This window comes from Primulina huaijiensis, chromosome 12 (genome assembly GCF_012295235.1).
Source record: "Primulina huaijiensis isolate GDHJ02 chromosome 12, ASM1229523v2, whole genome shotgun sequence".
Lineage (NCBI taxonomy): Eukaryota > Viridiplantae > Streptophyta > Magnoliopsida > Lamiales > Gesneriaceae > Primulina > Primulina huaijiensis.
Window position 1 is genome coordinate 3,176,078 of NC_133317.1, and position 21,722 is coordinate 3,197,799.

The following is a 21,722-nucleotide window of genomic DNA, read 5'->3' on the forward strand; positions in this document are numbered from 1 at the left end:
AAACCGTCGCTAATTTAGCCTTTGGCAACAATTTGCGACGGTCGTAATATTCGGTGACGGTATTGTTAACCGCTGCTATTAGCGACGGAATCATTACACCGTCGCAACAAGCGACGGTTATGCGTAAACCGTCGCCGATCTAAATCGGCGACGGTCTTATAAACCGTCGCTATTGGCGATTGTTTAACTCAAAACTGTCGCTAATAGCGACGGTTGTGAAAAAACATTTTCGCATGTGGCGACGGTTTAACTCAAATCCGTTGCTAATAGCGACGGTTTAGAAACACTGTCGCTTTAATTCTGTATATATACCGAGGTTCGCGATCATTTTCTTCAACGATTTTCGCCTTTCTTCTCTGATAGTAGCGAAACTCTATCAATTTTTTCGCAGTTTCAGTTTTTTTACTTTGTATTAACATTTTTTCGTATTAATTTCGTAGATTTGCTCGTCGGTGTGATTTTCCAACGTTACGTGGATCTGCATATATTCGCGCACGTCAGGTTTTTAAAGCGTTTTCTTTACAGAAAATTTAATATTTAATTTTTGCGTAGTATTTTATTTATGAATTTTAGCGTAGTAGATTATTTATTTTGTAAATCATGCGTGAGTTTTTTTTTACTAGATAATTAAGTTAAGTTGATTAAAAATCGATGCTTCATTAAGTTATGGTTTTTTAAAAACTGTCGCTTCATTAAGCTACAATTTTGTCAAAATCATTAAGCGACGGTTTTTTTAAAAACCGTCACTGAAATTAACGACGGTTAAGTTAAATAAAAAGTTTTTTAATTTTTTTATACTTAAATTGATAGATTTTTATAATAAACTTTTATTAAATAAAAAGTTTTTTAATTTTTTTTTCTACTGAAACGAACAATGAGTTACGTGGTATATATATATATATATATATATATATAAAATACACATACATATATGTTCCAAGGGTTAGATAAATGTATTTATTCGTTATTATTAAAATAAAATTAATTTTTCTATATATTTATAAATTAATAAAATATAGATATAGATAAATATTTTATAGTTTTAAAAATCTGAGAAAGTGAAATGATTAGACATGATAGTCATAATCGGATTATATTTTATAAATTTTGTACAATAAACTTTCATTATGTTTTATTAAATGATGATATAAGAAGGAGGTATTTCTATTCGTTTAATTAAAATATTTGCTAGGGTTTGATATTTGTATATATTATCGAAGATAATCATTTTAAAATAAGAAAATATTTTCACTTTTTAATAACTTTGAATATACTAAAAAAACTTATTTTTTTTTTAAATTAATTAGTAAGTGAAAAATCTGCAGGATATTTTTCATTATTTTAGAATATATTGGCTCAATCACCACCCAAACTCTACTCGTCGCCGCCACTATCCGGCCCCTCCGCTTCCAATACGCTTTTGAGATTTTCTTCTGCTAGCTTTATTCTGTCCGCTTCTTTTACTGGTGAGGCCCAGGGATAAGCTATGGATAACACACTGTTTGCTTATAACGAATGCCTAACACACGAATCCGACGACTTCAAAACTGTGAGTTGGTTAAGCTGGGATGACTGGCGGTTCGTCAGAATATCCCTTTTCTCCACTTCTCCAGATTTAGTTGCTTCTGCCCTTCAAAGAGTAAGTACTTTATGCAATAATTAATTTAGCATTTACTTTATGTATATGCGATTGAATAAACATCGTTTCTCTTTTTTTTTTGTGGGTTTTTTTAGATACGGACGTGGCGGAGTAGGAGCTGCATTCCTGTGGCGGTTGAAGTTACAGCTTCGATTATTGAAACTCAGCAGCAAGATCCGTCCTTAAGGTAATCCTTGTTTCTTTACACATTATAAAATAATCATATTTCGAGTTGAATATGATTAATCTGTGATAGTGTGTATGACTTTTTGTCTAGTTTTGTGGAATTCGGAAAACAATAGGCTTCTCGATGCTTGTTAGTTTTTCGTGGACCCACTGAAACCGATCCTTTTTTTTTACCTTCATTTGTTTGGTGAAACTGTTATGCCTCTCAGTAAGTAAAATCAGCAATATAATATGCTAGTTTCGAAGGCCTTTTGGTTCGTTTGTTTTTATCTAGTAAAGATTTTAATAATGAAATTCAACAAAGATGATTTTTTTGAATTGATATGATAGTGCCTTGTAGAATTTCAGCTAGAGAATATTTCTTTAATATTTAGAAAAATATGTGTCCATTATTTAAATTATCACTTATTTCTAATGAAGTTACACATGGCACGATAACTATAACATGCATTCTACTCGATTACCTTAATGCCTACTTTAAATCCAGTTGATAGGTTGCTGAAGGAATCTTAATCTGATAGTGTACATGGTACATTAATTTCTACTTTTCTTTCTATAGTTTTTATTTCTGTGTTTTAATCACAGAGATGACTTGAATGAAAGTGCTCAGCAGTCAGAGGAAGCGTTGTCCATGCAATATTGCATGGCAATTATGAGGTAGGTATTCTATTTTCTGTTTTCAACATTTTGCTCTTTAAGTTTGAGAATATGTTTAATGTTATTTTCTTTGGTTGTTTTTGTTTTTCGGATTTCTAAAGGCTTGTCAATGGCATAGTTGAGAAAACACGGATAAAGAATGAAATTTCAATTGGTGAAGCAGCTAATGCCATTGGCATCCCACGAATGCTGATCGACATTCGTCATGGTGAGTAACCCCTTAATATATTTTTGGTTGAATTTTAGTTTTGTCTTCTTTTAAATTTTCTCAACAGTGATTTCATATGTCACACGTTTGTGTTTGTTCTCTTACCTATGAGCTGTTTGTGATATTGGGATACTTGTAGAGGGTTCTCATCGTGATCTCCCTTCTCTCCGACTTCTCCGTTGTGCCTCAGAAAAGGTTAGTTTTGATTCTAACTAATGACTAATAGCTTGTTATCGGATATTATGTTTTAAGTTTCTCTTTATTTCTCGATTGTTTTCTGTATAAATTTGTTGTGATTTTGGCTTTTCCTTGAAAACATTGGCTATGTTTGGATCTGTTTTTTGTTTTTTCCGCAAAATAGTTTTAGGAAAATAATTCATGGAAAATTTTTTGACAACTTGATATATTTTCTGTTTCGTTTTCCAAACATATCCCACATTTGTGAGGAAATATTGTATGGGATGATTTTTAATTTTGTTGATAAAAAGGTTAATCTAGCTAGCTTTCTAAATGACTAAGGGGAGTTCTATATGTTGTAAATGTCTCATTCTAACGTATATTGCATTGATCATTCTTCATGTCCCTGCTTTTCATGTCTCAAACACATCTTATTCCTTTTCTTCAGAAACCTTGATTTGTTTGCTATGGAGGCCGGTGGACATGTTACCTTGGAATGGTTATAGAAATAACTTTGGGGAAACATTTTAATCTTGCCATTTATCTATTCCCTGAAAAATAATTGAACATCTATGTTCTTCTCTGTTGAAGTTTCTATAGCAGCTTATAATGTGATCTTTGAGTTTTATATGGTGTCATTGTATCTTCAAATGGCTATTGCTGTATGTTTTTGAGATATTGATGCTTTTGGATCTGTTATTTAAATTGCAGGCAAAAGATTGGTTAATATCATATTATTGGGAACCTCAAGAAAAGGTCATTCCTAATCAAAACATTCAGGAGGAAAATCTCGAGAAAAAAATTAAGCATCGACTACAGAAAGTTGCTTTCTGTCAGAAAGCAAAAATAGTTGTGCGAGCTAGTAATTCAAGTCTCAAGGGAAAATGTGAGTTGATTTTTTTTTTATCTTTATTTATTTGAGTCCTGATGAATTTGCGTCATAATTACTTCATTTATGACCGGAACATAGTTAGTTAATTGTTTTTACCATCCTGTGTATGTACAATATATCTTTCTCCCCATGAAAATAAAATTATGTAGCCTCTCAAGATTCACCTAGGTTGCATGGATTTTATGAATTTATAAGAATTTAGATAGTTTATAGTTTTGGTTCGAACTGGATACGAAGTATTATAATTTATAACAGGAAATAAAATTCATTTATTGCTTAACATAGCATAAAGATTTGAAATTGATGGTTTTAAAAAATAAATTTTTCTTCTAAATGATGGATGAATGCCAAATTAATGCAAAATGACAATTCAGTGGCATGTATTCCACAGCTAATAGTTACCGAGGTGTGTTTGGATGAGTGAAGTGAGATTTTATGGATACTTTTATTTCAATTATTCTCACACCTATTTGTCTTGAACATCATACTCACATGATAGGATAAGTCTATTGCTGTTGAAAAGCATCAGGTGTAGCGTAGGTTGATGTGTTACCTAATATGTATGGATTTTACTTGAAATTTATATGGCACCCATGTGTATAATGAATAATATAGTGGTTATGCCACATTAGGTTATGGTGTACTGTATAACAAAGCACAAAATAAATTTCTCTTTCTTGCTGCTGGAAAGCAATCATATTCTAAATCTGCTGAACCTGAGCGTAAGATTTTTATTTTGTATTTATGAAAAACTTTTGAATGTATAAAAAAACAAGTTTAACTTACCATTTATTGCTTAGTGGGATTTTGCATTGTGCAGCTTAACATTTTCTTATTTTCGCAAGTTCCTTAAGCTGTGTGGGGGAAATGCCCTAACATTTCAGGTTATAAGAGCCAACTTAGCAAAATGAAAAACCGGCATTCCAAACTACTGAAGAAAGTTCTGCTTTTATATTCTTCATTTTCTCCTCAAGTGGCACATGTTCTGTTGGAGTTCTTGCTTAGTGCATTAGAATTGTCCAATTTAAAGGAGCAGTCGGAAGATTCACAAATTGAACAGAGTACTGAAAGTAAGCAAACTGCATATGATGACTGGAAATCTATTGTCTTGAAATTATCCAGAAGAGAACCAGAATTTCTTGTAACGCTTGCTGACACCATTCTTGAAAAGATGGAAGGTAACTAAATAATTGTTTTTCACCTTATTCCCGCGTGTCTGTAGGGCATGTAATGTTGGAATATCATCCATGGTTGTTTATGTATCCACTAAGAGTTCTACTATGCACGCAATCTTACTGGCTGCCTTTGTACAAGTAGTTCGAAGAACCCATCTTGTATTTTCATCCGTGGTTTAATGATCTTGTGAATCTGCATCAGGGGAACACCGGCTTCTAGAGAATTCACTCAAAGCTCACGGATTTGAGTTACTTTTGTGTTTGTTTGAGTCGCTTGTTCCACATTTGAAGATCTTAGCTACTGGTAGTCTTGAAGAATCTTCAGAAAACCAAGGTTTTCTGGCTGTGAAACGCAATGCATCTTTAACTGGACTTCTCCATAGATGTCTTTTGATATCCTTTCCTGAAAACAAGCAACTAATGGGATCCGCCTTAATTATCGCATGTCTGATCGGCGACCTCTCTTTACTCCATAAACTAAAGAAACTTTCTTTACTTGGACCATCAGATTTGGAATCTAACTCTAATCCTCCAGGTGAGGTCATCCCTCTTTCTCAACTAGAAAATTCTCTCCTTTGCGCTCAAGAGAAATTTGAGTTGATCAGACAGTCTCGAATCAATGGCAAGGCTATAGAACCAAAAGAATCCAACTCGAGACCAAAAAGCTGTCGAGGTGTGGTCAAATCGTGGAAACCCTGTCCCATTGGCATGCTTCCTTGTACAACAGGTTTTTCGGGCCGTCTTCCGTTCTTTGACTGCACCAATGAAAGCTCGGAAGTAGTAAAATTATCCGAGAACAAAGAGTTTAGGGAACTGAAGCAATGCAACAAGAGAAAAGTTGAGTTCGCCATCCAAGACTTGGATGAGAATTCTATTAAGAAAGTGAAGGAGACTGAGCCAGATTGTGAATCATACAATAGGGGCCATATTAGTCTAAAAGGTGTTAAAGGGCATCTGATTATTGATGGAGTGCGGACGAAAGTTGGAGAGGAGGAGTTTCTTGCTATTGCATCTTCAGTAAGGTTATTAGTTTGATTATTATTGTGTTCGTCTGGAGTTTCTCTTCATACCCTATCAGTTTAGGGAAGATATTGCGATTTATCATCATTTTTCATAGTAAAACTAGCACCAATTGTTTGATGTTATAATAGACTCATTATATATTCATTTTGATTAATTTTAAAAATGTTTACAATTTTTGTTTTTTTATGCATGCCAAAAAATGTTAGTATATATATCTTTGCTATATTAAAATATGTAAATCCATTAAAGAAATTTTATATAATTTTACTGGATATTCAAATTTATCTTTATCAATCATTCGTCAAAGATATTTATAATTAAGATAAAAAAGTAAATTATTCTTACAAAACTTCTCAAATTTTATTTCCTAATTAATATTATTAACTTCACAATTTGTTTTACATATTCCAAATTAATACTTATTCTCGTACATTGTACAATCCTTTTTATTTTATTTTAAAAATAAAAGATGCAAATAATTAAAATATACATTTTTTAAATTCATGCAGACATTAAAAAAAAATCTGATTATTATTACCAAACATACACATATGTACATGTCTGTTTTTAATTAAAAATATTTTTTACTCTCTGATATTTTCGTTTTTCAAGAGACCTCGAAAAGGATATGGCGAACAAAAAAAGAACCAGAACACGAAAAAAATTACCAATACTTTCAATAAACTGATTTAATATCATACAATACATCATATATTGAATGATTGAAGAGATAGAATCGATATGGAAAACATGCAACCCTACTCTAATTGATGATACAAGAAATTAAATAAGTGACAGAAGAAGACGCAGAAATAAAGACTTCTGGGCATATAAAAAGCTGCTAAAAATGTGTAATCAAGACTTACTAAAGCTGCTGTAATCTATCCTCAATACAAGAGTCTGGGGTCCTTGTGTACTAACTACTAAGCAATAATACTTGTGAAATGGAACTCAGTTTGCTAGAAATCTCGACTTTCACATTAACAAGTTCAAGTCCTCAGACAATAATTGTAGCACAAGACCAATGTGAACAGGAGAGAGTTTTCTAAACTAGTATCCCTTCAACATACTAGAGAAAATCTGATATTTGGGAATCATATCAACTACTTGCAAGGCTTGTAAATCATTAACATGAAGATAGGTACGAGATGAATACAATGGCACAAGAGAATGACCACCTTGGTCTAGCTCTAGATGGCTTTAATTTCACGCAACTGTCCAGTCCCTTGGATCTAATACAGCTGGACAACAGCAATCCAACTTGTCACCCCAAAGTTCCCATTATCAGCATTGCCATTGGAGTCCTCAAAATCACAGTTGTAACAGATCAGGTGCCCCATTGTGCTGAATTATAGCTCGATCACATGTACACAGAAAGAATGCACTCGAAATTTACTGTATTTTGGATTTTTCTGGAGATAATGGCCTGAGAATGAATCCCACAGACAATAGAAGTAGATCAATATGACAAAAATGGAGTACAATAGTAGATTGTTTCAGAGTTGGTAGGCATCATAAAATGCCAGCTCAGTTTTAACATAACTGGCTTCAAAAACTGTAACGAGTTTGATTGTGGAGGGTCTTTCACAAATCACTAGAACTTGTGTCCAAGACTACTCAATCAGAGATCACTAATGTCCATAAGAATACAGCAAAATGTTCGGCAGAGCTAATATCATTTGTGCATAACTCGCAACCATAGAATTCCAAGAAACGATATCCCTAGGGAGCATTTCATCAAGTACTTGTCTTGTATTCGCCAAACCACCACATTTTCTATACATTGCAACGAGACCATTGTACTCATATTGATATATTAAACTAATAAAGAGTGATTTATAAATTCACGTCACCATTTATAACCTAACACAATGTCAAATCAAGTCCCTTATACATCAAAATCGCATCTTTATAGCAATTATTATTCACATAACTTCAGATCATGACATTACAGATCACGTTATTTCTTTCATGAATTTCATCGAAAAAACTTGCGGGTCATGTCAGGTTCGAATTAAAGCACGTGTGGTTCAGAAGACAATACGATAATTTCAAATTAGGACGAAAACTAAGGTTCTGATACTAAACTTTTGCGAAAAATTTATTAAACAGGTCCTTCTCGTCGTTTATTTTGGGCTCTACCAATTAACAAGGTTGGTCTTATTTTTGACAATGGTTTGTTTTCTTGTATAAAACAAGCAGGAATTAAATTAGCTCTATCAAATAATTGCGTTTGTAAATTTATATGGTTGATTTTATGCCACAATAATGATATATGTCAAGTCAAATAAATTATATTTATTTTTTTCTTAAAAATAAAACCACATTTTCTTTTCATATATACAATCATGATTCATGCCTAGATAAACTTGTAATTAAATGTAAACAACCTTGACTAGGACCACACATATATATCGCTCGGTGAGCTAATCAAATAGCTGGATGCCCGAGTTTTCTAAGATCATAAGTTAATTATTAAATATAAAATGTGATATCCTTTGCTCAATATATTTTGATTAACACGCAACATCACAAATTATTTATATTTCTGATGTCATAACAAATAGTCCAAATATATATACTTTGATATATTACTCATCAACCATCATCATCTTTCTACCAACTGCTGAGGTTGTACTCACATATTAAACATAATGAAGCATATACATATTATACAACCATTAAATCAGTGTTACCTCAGTTATGGATACATAGACAATAGACAAAATATCANTAGGTTGAATTTAACTTGTTAATGTTTCTTTGAATATACGTGTTCTATAAAATTTGTAAGTAACAAATATAAATAGCAGGGGATAGTTTGACCAAAATGTGTGATTAAAATTTATTAACCATAATTACAACTTTTGACTTTTCGGGAAAATGAAAATCAGGAGGATCAAGTAGGGAGTGCATGGACGCGATCATCCCAATTTACGATAAATAAATATACTCCAATTTCATGGATTTTGCTAAAAATCTGATTTTCTAGTATTTCTTTTTTTTTAAAAAAAAAAAATTTATGGTAATTTCTGCCATGCTTTGCCTTTTGGTGGCCTGTAATAATTTTCTGAAATCGAGGCTTCCATTAATGATTAAAAAAAACTTTTGTATGATTATGGTTTATATTATCAAATTTTTAAATTTTATATATTCCAATTTTTGTCATTCCAAGTGGAAAAAAAGTGATCTTGTTTCCAATTATGTTTGTATAAAATAATTTCCTCAAAAAAAAAAAGTTTGTATAAAATAAATTTTTTTTAATGTCATGAACAAAGTCAGAGATTGATGTTAGAAATGTTGTGTCCACTCTGTGATGCAGTATGCGTTGGGGGAAGTGCCATTTACGTGAACTAACGGCATAATCAATATCATCCTCCTCTCTCCCTCCACTTCACATCCCTTTCTTCTCCGCTGTAATATTACTTCACACCACGTGCGCTTCCCGCTCTCCTCGCGCCATTATAACGTAATAAATAGCAGAAAAGAATTCTCACTTTTGGCTGTTCGAATCACTGACATTTTCAATCATTCGCGATCCATCGAGGGAGAAGGTTGCTGATTCTTTATTTCTTCGACGCCACACTGAGGTTGGTTTTCGGCCCTCTATTTTCAGTTTTTGAATTCTTGAGCTTAGCTGTCATTTGTATGTGATGCGAGCACGCGGTGGGTTTATAAATATATACATATATATATAGCAGAAAAGAATTCTCACTTTTGAATATCTATGAAATGCTTGAGATTTCAAAACCCGGAAATTTAACATCTGCATACTTTTCTGGGGAGTAACCTAGACAGGGGGCGAAAAAGACAATGGCTCTTTGAAATGGAAAATAATTTACATCCCACGAAGTTAATTTGTGGCGCAGTTGACTGAACTTCAGGGCATAGCTCGGGCTGATTGCTATCACTCTAAAATTTAGTGCATGAGTTATTACTTTAGTGAACTGAGGCTGTCTCAGTCTACAAGAAGTCGAGAACTTTTGGCGTTTCAAATTACCAATTTAGTGCAGGAAATATAGAAATGAATAATTCATCAGCTGCGAATTAACGAGGAAAGAAAAAAATTCCCCTTTGATAAATTTTTTTATCTTGTTGTAAGGAAACTTAACTACTGAATTTTGTTGGTAGACAAAGCGCTGTTTTCAGAATATTAAATATAAAACGGCTATAATATTGATGGCTATTAATTATTTATTGCCGCAATATATGATTTATTAACTATTATGCGTGCATTTCCTTTTGTTCATTCACTTGTTTCTACTGATTTTGGGATTTTATAGGTATGGCAGAGATGTAAGAAGGATTTAATCGAAGGCCTTTCTCTTTTCACTAAAAAGACTAGAAGAAGAAATGAGCATAGAGATCAAGATCATTTGTGCAACAATTTTAATGTTTAATGCTCTATACTTGCTATCATCAGCTGAACCTGTAGAAGACAAACGAGCACTGCTCGATTTTATTGATAACATATACCATTCACGGAATCTGAACTGGGACGAGGGAACTTCTGTTTGCAGTGGATGGACAGGAATCACTTGTAACAGTGGCAATTCAAGAGTCGTCGAAGTTCGACTGCCTGCTATTGGATTAAAAGGCAGAATTCCTATGAACACTATTGGACGTTTGTCAGAGCTTCAAATCTTGAGTCTGAGATCAAATGGTATCAGTGGTCCTTTTCCACCCGATCTTTTAAATCTTGGAAATTTAACTGGTCTTTTTCTTCAGTTCAATAGATTTCAAGGTCCGTTGCCATTGGATTTTTCAGTTTGGAAAAATCTTACATTGTTAAATTTGTCTAATAATGAATTCAATGGTAGTATCCCATTGTCCATTTCAAATTTGACTCATTTAACTTCATTGGTTCTTGCTAATAACTGGCTTTCTGGTGATATTCCGGATCTGAATATCCCGAGTATGAAACTGTTGAATCTGTCTAACAATAATCTTACTGGAGTTTTACCTCAATCTCTTCTTAGATTTCCCAGTTCATCTTTTTCTGGGAACAAAATCTCACAAGAAAATTCATTGTCTCCGGTTATTTCGCCTAGTCCTGCTATTGCACCGAAAAAGCATCCCCTAAGATTTAGTGAATCCGCTATTCTAGGAATTATTATTGGCGGTTCTGCAGTGGTATCCATGGCTATTTCCTTGCTGCTAATTTTTGCATACAAGAAGGAAGGTGGTGGTGATCGTCAAACGGCCAGTTATAATAATAAAAAACCAAATAAGCAGGAAATATCTTCAAAGAAGATGGATTATGGCAATCAAGATGGAAATAGTAGACTAACATTCTTTGAGGGATGTGCTCTTGCTTTTGACCTCGAAGATCTATTGAGGGCGTCAGCCGAGGTTCTTGGGAAAGGAACATTTGGAACTACGTATAAGGCAGCACTTGAGGATGCAACTGTAGTTGTTGTGAAGAGATTGAAGGAAGTTTTTGTTGGGAGGAAAGACTTTGAGCGCCAGATGGATACAGTGGGAAATATTAGACACGAGAATGTGGCTCCATTAAGGGCCTATTATTATTCAAAAGATGAAAAGCTTATCGTATATGACTATTTTGATCAGGGAAGCTTATCTGCCTTGTTACATGGTATGTAGAATCAATCGTTTTCTTTGTCAAACTATCAAATTTTCACGTGACAATCTTGTGCATTCGTCTTCTTGCAGCAAACCGAGGCGAGAAGAGGGTTCCTTTAGACTGGGAGATCCGTCTAAAAATTGCAACAGGTGCAGCACGGGGTATTGCCTATATCCATTCCAAAAGCGCTGGAAAACTTGTACACGGAAACATAAAAGCCTCAAACATTTTTCTCAGCTCCCAACAGTATGGTTGTATTTCTGATCTTTGCTTGGCAATACTGATAAATCCTATCTCACCACCAGTCATGCGGATTGCTGGGTATCGTGCTCCGGAAGTCACCAACACCAAGAAAGTGTCACAGGCATCTGATGTGTACAGTTTTGGAGTTGTTTTACTTGAACTTCTCACTGGAAAATCCCCTGTCCACACTTCAGGGGATGAAGAGGTGATCAACCTTGTTAGATGGGTTAATTCAGTGGTTCGTGAGGAATGGACTGGTGAAGTGTTTGATCCAGAGCTTTTGATGTATCCTAATATAGAGGAAGAGCTGGTAGCACTGTTGCAAATAGGGTTGAGTTGTGTTGCAAGAATGCCCGAAGAGAGGCCAAAAATGAGTGACGTGGTTAGTATGGTCGATGACATTAGAAACATGAACAGAGGCAGTAGCCCGTCTCTCGAAACTAGATCTCTAGGTTCAACTCCTACATTCATGACTCCAAAAGTCGATGACATTGGGTCATCTTCTGTTCGTAATTAGATTGTTGTTTACGAGAATTGTTTTCAAGTAGTTTACTATTTGTTTTAACGTATTTATCTAGTTTGTGGCATAAGAGAGTCACATGTTCAGATGATTCAGTGTTGCTAGTGTTGGTTTTGTTTATTTTCTTTTGGCAAACTGGTAAGCCTATTTGATCCATTAAAAGTTTTAATAAGGCTTATTTACTTTCTGAGAAATTCATTAGCTTTTATCATTGAGTTCGGACCAAGTTTATGCTATACTGATTAAAGATATTTCGTTGCATAATTCTTGGAAAATTCACAAAAACTTCAGGCTTCTCATAACATACATGCAAGACTAGTGTGTGTTCCACAATTCAATGAAGATGTATGCTTAAATCGGTTGGCATAAATTGAATCTAGAGTGACGACATTTCATTTGAATGCGGAAGCTGAATCCTCCGACAAATATTATAATCGAGGTATTGATAGGTTGAAGATCAATAGATTGTTAAGCCTTCAAATCTTAAACTATATGTTCACAGGAGGACGACTAATCTGAAATATTTTATCAAGTTCTTCGGGTAGAAATTATTTATTTAAATTTTACAAATTTTGTAATTCTTCTTTATACAATACCTCTGTCCTTTAACAAAGTGATGAATGATCGATCTTTTCTTTCGGCGTAAAAAATATTTGTTTCTGTCATGGTATAATGCATTCAGATTTCGTAAAGCATCCCAACTTGCAGTGTTTTCTCATGTGGGATTCTCAGTGTTGATATTGCTGATCTACTGTTCTTCTGCAGAAATCTGTAAATATGATCTGTTGTCAATCTTGCCAGAATCCCACCATCCCGATTTGCTTTAAGAATCGTCCTCCCAACAACAAACACAACCTCATCGCGTGCTGCTGACTCTAACATCCTTAATTCATCCGAATCATCAGCAAGTTCTTGAAGTTTTGCGATGATTAGGGCAACATAATCAACTCCTTCCATTTCTTGAGAGTCATTGAATCCAAACCGTACCAAACACCGATAAATCCCTCCATGTCCCAACTTTCCCACATTTAATCTTTCCTGCGGAGGCACAGTTTTGATTGGAAGAATTCTAATGGTAACAAGTACCACTACTTCACGTACAGAGTTGGTGTGTTGAATATAATGACGAATGATTGGTGGGATACCGTTGGCGAGATCGGCGAAGAAGAAGCAAGTTCCTCTTGTCCGGTGCACACTGTTACTCGACAAGATTTGATCCAATTCTTGGGTGCTCATCTTGTTTTTGGATTCATAATCTGTCTTTTTACTTCTTCCATATGTCCATGATAACATGACAGCGAGGAAGAACGCAGATATGGCAAACGGTACCCATCCTCCTTGTGGGATTTTGTTTAGTAGAGATGTCATGAAAATGCCCTCAATTATAATGTAAGGGAAGAAGAAACATAGGACTAGTACGACTCTTGTCTTCCATATAACCAGCATGACTATTGTTGTCAAGAATGTTGTTATAATCATGACCCATATGACCACCACACCTGTAGTAAACACAAATGTTTAAACAAGGGATAATTTCTTTTTTTAAAAATTATGTTTATTTTAATTTTTTGAAAGATTGAATTTTTACTAGGGGATTTGCAACTAGTCATACATAAGCAGTGCTCCCATTTCGATAATTTATGTCAGGAGCTGAATCAGAAAATTTAAGCATAATACTTACTAGACATACCATATGCATTAGCTAGCTGCACCCCACCTTGGAAACCGACAACAAGACCGACAGTGAGAAGCATCAACAAGTAGTTGATTTCTGGTGAATAAACTTGGCCTTCATGTTCTGAAGAAGTGTGGATTATGTTAACACGGGGGAAACAATCGAAGGCCAACGACTGTTTCACGATAGAGAAGCTTGCGGAGATCATAGATTGGCTTGCAACAATGGCAGCTAGTGTTGAAATAACAAACATGGGCCAGTATACTCGATTTGGGAGGGAACTGTAATATGCATCAGTTATTTTCTCAGGGTTTTTAACCAAGTATGCAGTTTCGCCAGCGTATGAGAGGATCAAGGAAGGGTAAACCACCGAAGAGAAAGCCAACTGCAAAACAAGAATTAAAAACGATAGCCATTGTTTTTTGGGAAAATAACCCCATATTCTTCCTCTAAACTTCGTAGATCTCCTGTTTCATGCATGTGGAACAGAGGCTGCGGCCCGAAATTGTTTTTTTATTTATTTATTTAATTTTTGTATGCCCAGAATTTGAACTTAACCAGTGATTATATCCTTTAAATTGTATATTATGTTTTTAATATAAAATATTTTAATAGAATTGAGAAAATTGAAATCAAAATATAAATGAATAGAAAAAGTTGAGAAATAAGAAATGGAGAGAGTGGTGACGTCTTTAATAAATTATATTGAACTAAACAATTATCACATGTTCAATTAATTTTGAAAGTTAAAAATATAAATTTGTATTTTATATATATTAATGGAAGTTGATATTTACACTATATTTTTTGTTATTCGTACTATATTTGCGAATAAATTTTGACACATATTTTATACATGAAGTGAAGTGTAGATAACACTAAATAAAATGTTAATATCAACTCCCTAGATTAATTTAGGGGAATAAAAAGTTCATTAAAAAGGTTTTTATATTTAAAAAAGTACCAAATTTAATATTTTTAAACAGAAAGTTATTTTAACAATTGAATTTTAAAAATTAACAATGTTTTTAAGAGATATATATTTTAGGCAATATATATTTGGTGACCCAAGTATTTATTAAAAGATGTTTGATTAAGTATATAAATATCATTAATTAGAGATAAATATATTTAAAAATTATAAAATAATTACTATGAAAATAAATTTCAAACTATATTTTTGGAGTTAATATAAAATAAAAAAATGTGGGCAATACTTTGATTAATAACCATTTAAATTCATATTATTTAATATAACTAAACCTTGTTTCAACCTCTATAATCTTACATTGAACTACGATCCAGGCTCCGCCTTGTGTGCAATGATAAATATGCAGCAAACTTTTTAAAAATTTAATTTTGAGAATTTATATCATCATTTATACACTACAAGAAAAACACGGATTAGAAACCGACATATCGGTCTCTATTCGGTCTCTACAGCAAAATAGAGACCGATTAGCGACCGATTTTGTCGATATCAATAACCTTGGTCGCTAATTGTGAGAGATGAAATATAGATTGAAACAGGAATATCGATAGAGTATTACCATATATTGACTATTTCTTGTAACCTACCTGAATTGCCCTCTTATTGAAGTGGCCCAAATCAGCAAACATGGCCTCAGCTCCTGTTGCATGTTTCATGTGAACTTGATTTAGACTCCAACTTTTATACTTTACAATGTTCAAAATCACTCTCTGTGTGTGTGTGTGTGTGTGTATACCTGTGATGCCCAAGAAAACAGATCCAAGAAGATCCCAAGCAGTCTTGCCGTTTCTCAGAAAGAATTTCACGATGTAGTGTGGTGAGACAGCTTTAATAACTGAGGGATGGTGCTTTCTAATATTGTATATACCAATTGAAACGTTTGTAGCAAACCAAATGAGCATAATTGGAGAGAATAAGAAACTAACTTTGCTAGTCCCACAACTTTGGAAGGCAAACAGGGCGATCAGAAGCACGACTGATATCCAAACAACATGATCTAACATCGAATTGAAGAGATTGATATTAAAGTTCATTAAAGTTGACGAGTGCACCGTTAAATGTAACTTTATTTCACATTTGAGTCTGACTTTTGACAGTTAACTATAAACATATATACCTTGAGTTATTTTGGTGGAGCGAGATTGAATTCCTTGGAGAGCTGAAAGAACTACAGCAAAAGGAGAAATGTAATACTTTACGTACGTGTTATTATATCAAGAATCAACATGCAATAAGATATGGTATATTTACTTTAGGAAAAGTTGTCACAAAAGTTATGAACGGCTAAAAAATTTCCTAATTAGTTTTTTTTGCATGCCGAAGTTACCACAAGTTGCAGGAGTGAGTGCGCCATCTCCGATAACCATACAGGTCCCGATCAAAACAAGAACCGTGAGACAATTCTGAGCGTTTGGGTTTTTTTCAAGAAATTCCTTAGTCTTGGAGGTCAAAAGGCCTCCTCCTCTACCATAATGAACCGTTTTAACATCCGATTCGGACCGCGTGGTCTGAACCGAGAACTTGCTGTGAAATTTTATGTGCCTCCGGATACAGGAATACAGGGCAAACGTTCCACCTTCGCCATGATCATTTGCTTGTAGCACGATGAAGACATATTTTATGAGTACGACGATTGTTAATGTCCACATAATAAGGCTTAACGTGCCTATAAGATCATCTTCCGAGAGGTTTGTTAGATTTGTGGCGGAGAAAACATTGACAGGAGAAGTACCCAAGTCTCCATAGACTATGCCAAGAGATTGGTAAGCTAAGAATATGGTTTGCATGGCCGCCGGATATTCCTGCAGCAAAAAGGCATTTTAGATTCTAACAGCCACAAAACATCATTGGGAGACAACGTGTGAAAAAAAAGGGCTGCAAGTGTTAACATCACAACTGGATTAAAGTGTGTGGTCTGAATATTGACAAGTGCAAAAGAGCTGAACGTTTTTAATTCGGGCTTTTTTAAGACCAAAGTTTTTTTTTTTTTTTACATTTCTTATATTTCAATCTTCAATAATTTATTTCCAATTAGTACAATGATAATTGCATAATGTGGATCATATTATTACATTATCAAATGTATCATGAATGTATGTTTGGCATTATACTCGATCACTACAAAGACATATCGGCTCTCCCCATGCCCAATAAAATTTAATGTCTAAAGAAAGTCATCATCTTTAATTATTAAGTACGAGGGTCTCTATCTAATTTATAATTATTACAATAACTATTCAAGTGCGACAATTCATCTCCCCATCAATTCCTTCCGGATTGAATTTCAAACAACTGAAATATTTGTTATCAAATTTCCATTTTGGGAATTTTTTTTTGAAACGACCCTAACCCATGTAGTTCCCCATCAACATTTCTAATAAAAACGGCTAAAATTGTCAAAATCGAAAAATACGGGAGTAATACTAAGTTTCAATGATATAGGAGACCAAAATTGAAAAAAAAAATTTAATACCAAAACACCTTACAAACAAACCCATTATAATTCGAACGTGTAATCAATATGAACTTAGCATGCATGCTAAAATAATTATTGGATAAGTAATTAGTTACAATTAATAATAGTATTACGGTAGACTTTACAATTTTAGCTAGTTAACCAGTGAAAACTTGGGATGCAAACGGCACACACGTGCTTCAACCATCGAGGTTGGTATTGAAAAATTTTCTGGATTATTTTATAACTTTTTTCGTAATGAAATTGAACCTCAAAGCTATAACAGGAAGCTGTCAAATTTCAAATTTTAATACCGGTTATTTTGGTTGTATCTCGAATGTGACGGGACGAATCTGTTTTAAGAAAATAAAACAAAATTATATACTTATATAGCACAATTATTCCAACATTACCAGTTGTCATCCAAGCTAGCTCTCCCATGAATTTTCAGAAACAAACAACTGCGCACATTGAATTAATAGATAGCTTTGCTTCTTTTGGAATTTTCGTAGATCATTTTTGTCAAACTTCTGTTCGACTTATCTGATAATAATTCTGGATAAATATCTGCTAAGTTTCGAACAGATTGGATATTCACGTTATGAAAAGAGGAATAGTGCATGAGAGCTTTTTGTCTCGAAATATTCATGATTTGTTTCTACGCTACTCAATACAATATTTATTAACTTGTATATTCCCGACGAAACCTTCTACAAATTTCAAGCTTAATATCCATCATTCTCCAGGAAATATCTGACAAATAACCACCACTACATGGTTACTTTTAGTACAGACGAAATAAATAAATAATCAGCAAAGTAAAATCACCTTTTCCACTGTACTAATTGCGGCCACGACGCCTATCTCCTCCTCCCTCGGGAGTGTCAAATCGCCGCCGCTGCGGCCGCCGATTTCAAGCTCAATGCTTCCCATAATGCACTTGTTTCTTATCTCATTCATAGCATGCAAATTGCAAATATATATATGTATATATATATAAATCTTATTCAAGAATTTATAATATTATTATTAAATGAATGAACAACATGCAGCCACATATGTCACATTTTAGTCAAGGAGACAAGTACCCACCGAACAAATAATTAAATTATATTTCATTTTAAATAAATAAAGTATGACCCATATAAAATAAAGAAACTAAATCTTTATATATTAACTAACCCCCACCCCCACTTATTATTATAGAAGGATGATTGTTGGGTAAAATATTTTTGTTGCTCCCATTATCAATCATTTTACCCAATAAATATTCATATTTATAGCCAATTAATAAAGATGATACTGAAACGTACATATATAGAAGACAAAGGAAATTTTTTTATCGCGATTCAATCTATTCGACTTACATCTAACGGTTATACTTAGGTTTCGAATAAATACACTTAGCAAACCAATATTACAAACACCAATGAACTTCAACAATTTAAGACTCTCTCAATACCGAATACATTTGGTTTGGTAAGGACCAATACAACTTTTGAATATGCCGTCTCCACAGGGGCGGAGCTACATGCTTCTTTACCCAGATTTTAGTTTGGATGGCCCAATTTTTTTTTAAAAAAAATGTATATGTTAATTTTGTATAATTTTGGAATAATATGATATTAGTTCGGGTAGATCAATTTAAAATATTAAAAGATTTTAGAGTTTAAAATTCCAGCCTGGGTAGAGCTATATTTCTGAGTCCGCCATTGCGTCTCGAATATATTTCGATATACACAATGATGAGAACTCACTTTCTCCTCTCAATGAAGTTTATTATTTTTTATGATTGGAGAAATCACAATTAGTATTCCATGTAAAGCTTATTAGTCCAAAGAACGAATGTTAATGCGTGTTTTATATGGCCGACAAAAATGTCCAAAGGATCATTGATTGATTTATGACTTAATATCCAAAGGTGCATTAATTGATTATTAATTAATTTTGTTGAGTCTATTTATATATTCAAAGCATGCATGAATTGATTTTTTTTAACTAATTTGTTGACTTTCACTCAGTAAGATATATTTTTTCAAGTGTGCTTGCTAGTTTTACCTTTATTTTACCATACTTTATTTGATCCACATCCATTTTTTATTTAAAAATATGTTATATATATATCTAATCCGACATTTATTTGTATATGTTGGAATATATTTTACCCTAAGTTTTGGTGATAACAAATAATAATATCGAATTGTTTCAGGGTTCAGATGTCATTTTTATGTATTTACAGATTTCTAGCCGCTGATTCAACTCGAGCCGCTCAGCATTATATCAGAAGTTCAAGCTGCAAACATTATAAGAAGATCATCTTTTAACAAGACCAAGTTATTAGTGAAGTGCACAAGTCTAACCGTTCGACTATAACCGATTAGACTTTAGCAGATCGAGGTGGATACTCCAACTCAAGCTGTTCTATGCTATCATTTAAAGTATTATTGCACAGTATCCTACCAACTCCGGATTAACAGAAAAATTTCCTAAAATGTCAAAAAATCGATCAAATTTTCAGAAGCTAAAAGAGCTGAAGTCTCAAAAAGCAAAGAAGCGTTAAACGAACATTTAATGTAGCGTACGTTGTAGAGTACGTGACAAGATCATTCTGTTGAGATTTACTACATATGATTGTTGAAAACTGCATGCAGACTCAAACTGAAAACATAAAGATTTAACAGATTCAAAGCTTTTAAAAAATCTGAAAATATTCAAGATCTTGAGCACTCGTAATTTTTCAAATATCAAGATGCTCACTTCACAAGCCTATCTGTCCACATTCAATTTTCAAGGATCAATATGTGTTATCCTAACCAACTCTAGTCGTTCAAATCTATCTGTTGAAAGTTATTGTTTCTAGTGAACCAAGGATACTTAAACAACCAGAAGTTGTTGGGTGATCATCCAGAATTTCAATTTAGTCAGTTATAAGTCTTAGTCGAAGTGGGTTTGTACAATAGTATACTAATCAAAATATTTTTGTAGATTTATTCCTAAATGGAATGAGGGATGATTAGGAATGTTAAAGCCAACTCGGTTTTCAAGTACTGCAAATATTTTTTTAGAGAAACTAATCCAACATTGTGAAAGTAGTGATCAGACCAAGAAGAACAAGCTGACACTGGCCATTCAAAATTTTGACAACATGAATATGAATGCTAGAGAGACCATGAGTGAGTTCGATGAGAGGTTTAACAACATCGTGATTGAACTGGCAGCACTTGGGTAAGAGTACAACATTAGAAAGGTTGCACTAAAAATAATGAGAGTTATCCCTAGAGAATGTGAAGTAATAATCATATCTATGTGGGAGTCCAATGATCTAAACAAACTCGATATGCATGATTTATTTGCATATTTAAAAGCTTATGAGTTCGAGCTATGGATCCGGATAGAAGATGAGCTATCTACATCTCAGCTAAGACAATACTAACATACCGAAACCACTATCATGTTAGATCCTGAATTATTAAAAATGCTTCAAAGTTCTTTCTATAATGGTCCTTAAATCATTATTTAAGGCTTTAATATTATACATACGCCCGCTGATGACATCTCGATCTGTGTGTCTCGGGACACAGATCCATCCTTAAGTCGACACCAGCTTTGAAGCTTCCAGACACTAAACTGTCCTTGAAACTAGCTAAAAAACTTAAGATATAAGCTATAATTCCAGAGAGATAAGCTAAAGGAAAGAGGTGTATGAAATAAATGAAATCTACTTCTATTTATATGCTATATCCATACTAGTTCAGAAGATTTGAACTCAATATTATTTGTCGAGCATCATAATCTCATTCGTCTTGTTAGATTTCTCGGGATAAATTAATCTAAAATAAATTAGTGGTCCATTCTAAATTCGGTATATCAAAACATATTGATCCTCAATTAATAACTTCTTAATAATGCTTAATTAACAACTATTTATTCATGTCTTAAAAAATACTTCATTCAAATAAAGATTTGGATCATTACAGAGGTTCAGAACTTTCATGCTCATAAACTTCATCCAGTGAGAGTGGTGAAGACAATGTCCCCAAATACCACATATAATGAGCTGGAGACTGCCGATGAAGATCTGGTATTTGAATTTGATTATGATGAATTTACACGAACAGATCTTGTCACGACATTGCATAACATGATAGACAAACATAAAAGACTTTTGCGATCATTCAAGGAAGTCAAAGTAGAAAACAAAAGGCCGATAGATAAGTCAAGCAATTCTAGTTGCTCGTAGCAAAAAGATCTTGATGGTCTGATAGTGAAACCTAATTTGATATCGGCTGAGAATTAT

The 21,722-nt window shown here is 33.5% G+C and overlaps 3 protein-coding genes across 5 annotated transcripts; 2 read left to right on the top strand and 1 right to left on the bottom strand.

Moving 5' to 3' along the window:
• The first annotated feature begins 325 nt into the window (after nucleotides 1-325).
• Nucleotides 326-6,081, top strand: LOC140989205 (uncharacterized). The gene is made up of 9 exons (XM_073458343.1): nucleotides 326-501; nucleotides 1,326-1,639; nucleotides 1,735-1,826; nucleotides 2,411-2,482; nucleotides 2,584-2,690; nucleotides 2,830-2,885; nucleotides 3,579-3,753; nucleotides 4,644-4,937; nucleotides 5,137-6,081. Exons 2-9 carry the CDS (start codon nucleotides 1,487-1,489, stop codon nucleotides 5,967-5,969), a joined length of 1,782 nt encoding a protein of 593 aa, XP_073314444.1. The 5' UTR covers nucleotides 326-501; nucleotides 1,326-1,486; the 3' UTR covers nucleotides 5,970-6,081.
• Nucleotides 6,082-8,821: 2,740 nt separating this feature from the next.
• Nucleotides 8,822-12,568, top strand: LOC140989261 (probable inactive receptor kinase At4g23740). Of its 3 annotated transcripts, XM_073458428.1 has the most exons (4): nucleotides 8,822-8,982; nucleotides 9,240-9,547; nucleotides 10,241-11,553; nucleotides 11,631-12,568. In XM_073458428.1, exons 3-4 carry the CDS (start codon nucleotides 10,311-10,313, stop codon nucleotides 12,299-12,301), a joined length of 1,914 nt encoding a protein of 637 aa, XP_073314529.1. In that variant the 5' UTR covers nucleotides 8,822-8,982; nucleotides 9,240-9,547; nucleotides 10,241-10,310; the 3' UTR covers nucleotides 12,302-12,568. The 3 variants fall into 3 exon arrangements, with proteins under 3 accessions (XP_073314529.1, XP_073314530.1, XP_073314528.1); XM_073458429.1 differs by lacking the exon at nucleotides 8,822-8,982 and having other exon boundaries at nucleotides 9,216-9,551; nucleotides 10,252-11,553; XM_073458427.1 differs by lacking the exon at nucleotides 8,822-8,982 and having other exon boundaries at nucleotides 9,216-9,547.
• Nucleotides 12,569-12,732: 164 nt separating this feature from the next.
• LOC140990414 (potassium transporter 26-like) lies at nucleotides 12,733-18,375 on the bottom strand. The gene is made up of 7 exons (XM_073460090.1): nucleotides 18,254-18,375; nucleotides 16,298-16,772; nucleotides 16,088-16,138; nucleotides 15,707-15,967; nucleotides 15,558-15,610; nucleotides 13,995-14,364; nucleotides 12,733-13,803 (listed from the first exon to the last, which is right to left on the bottom strand). The coding sequence occupies exons 1-7, from the start codon at nucleotides 18,356-18,358 to the stop codon at nucleotides 12,983-12,985; spliced, it is 2,136 nt and encodes a 711-aa protein (XP_073316191.1). The 5' UTR covers nucleotides 18,359-18,375; the 3' UTR covers nucleotides 12,733-12,982.
• Between the last annotated feature and the right edge of the window lie 3,347 nt (nucleotides 18,376-21,722).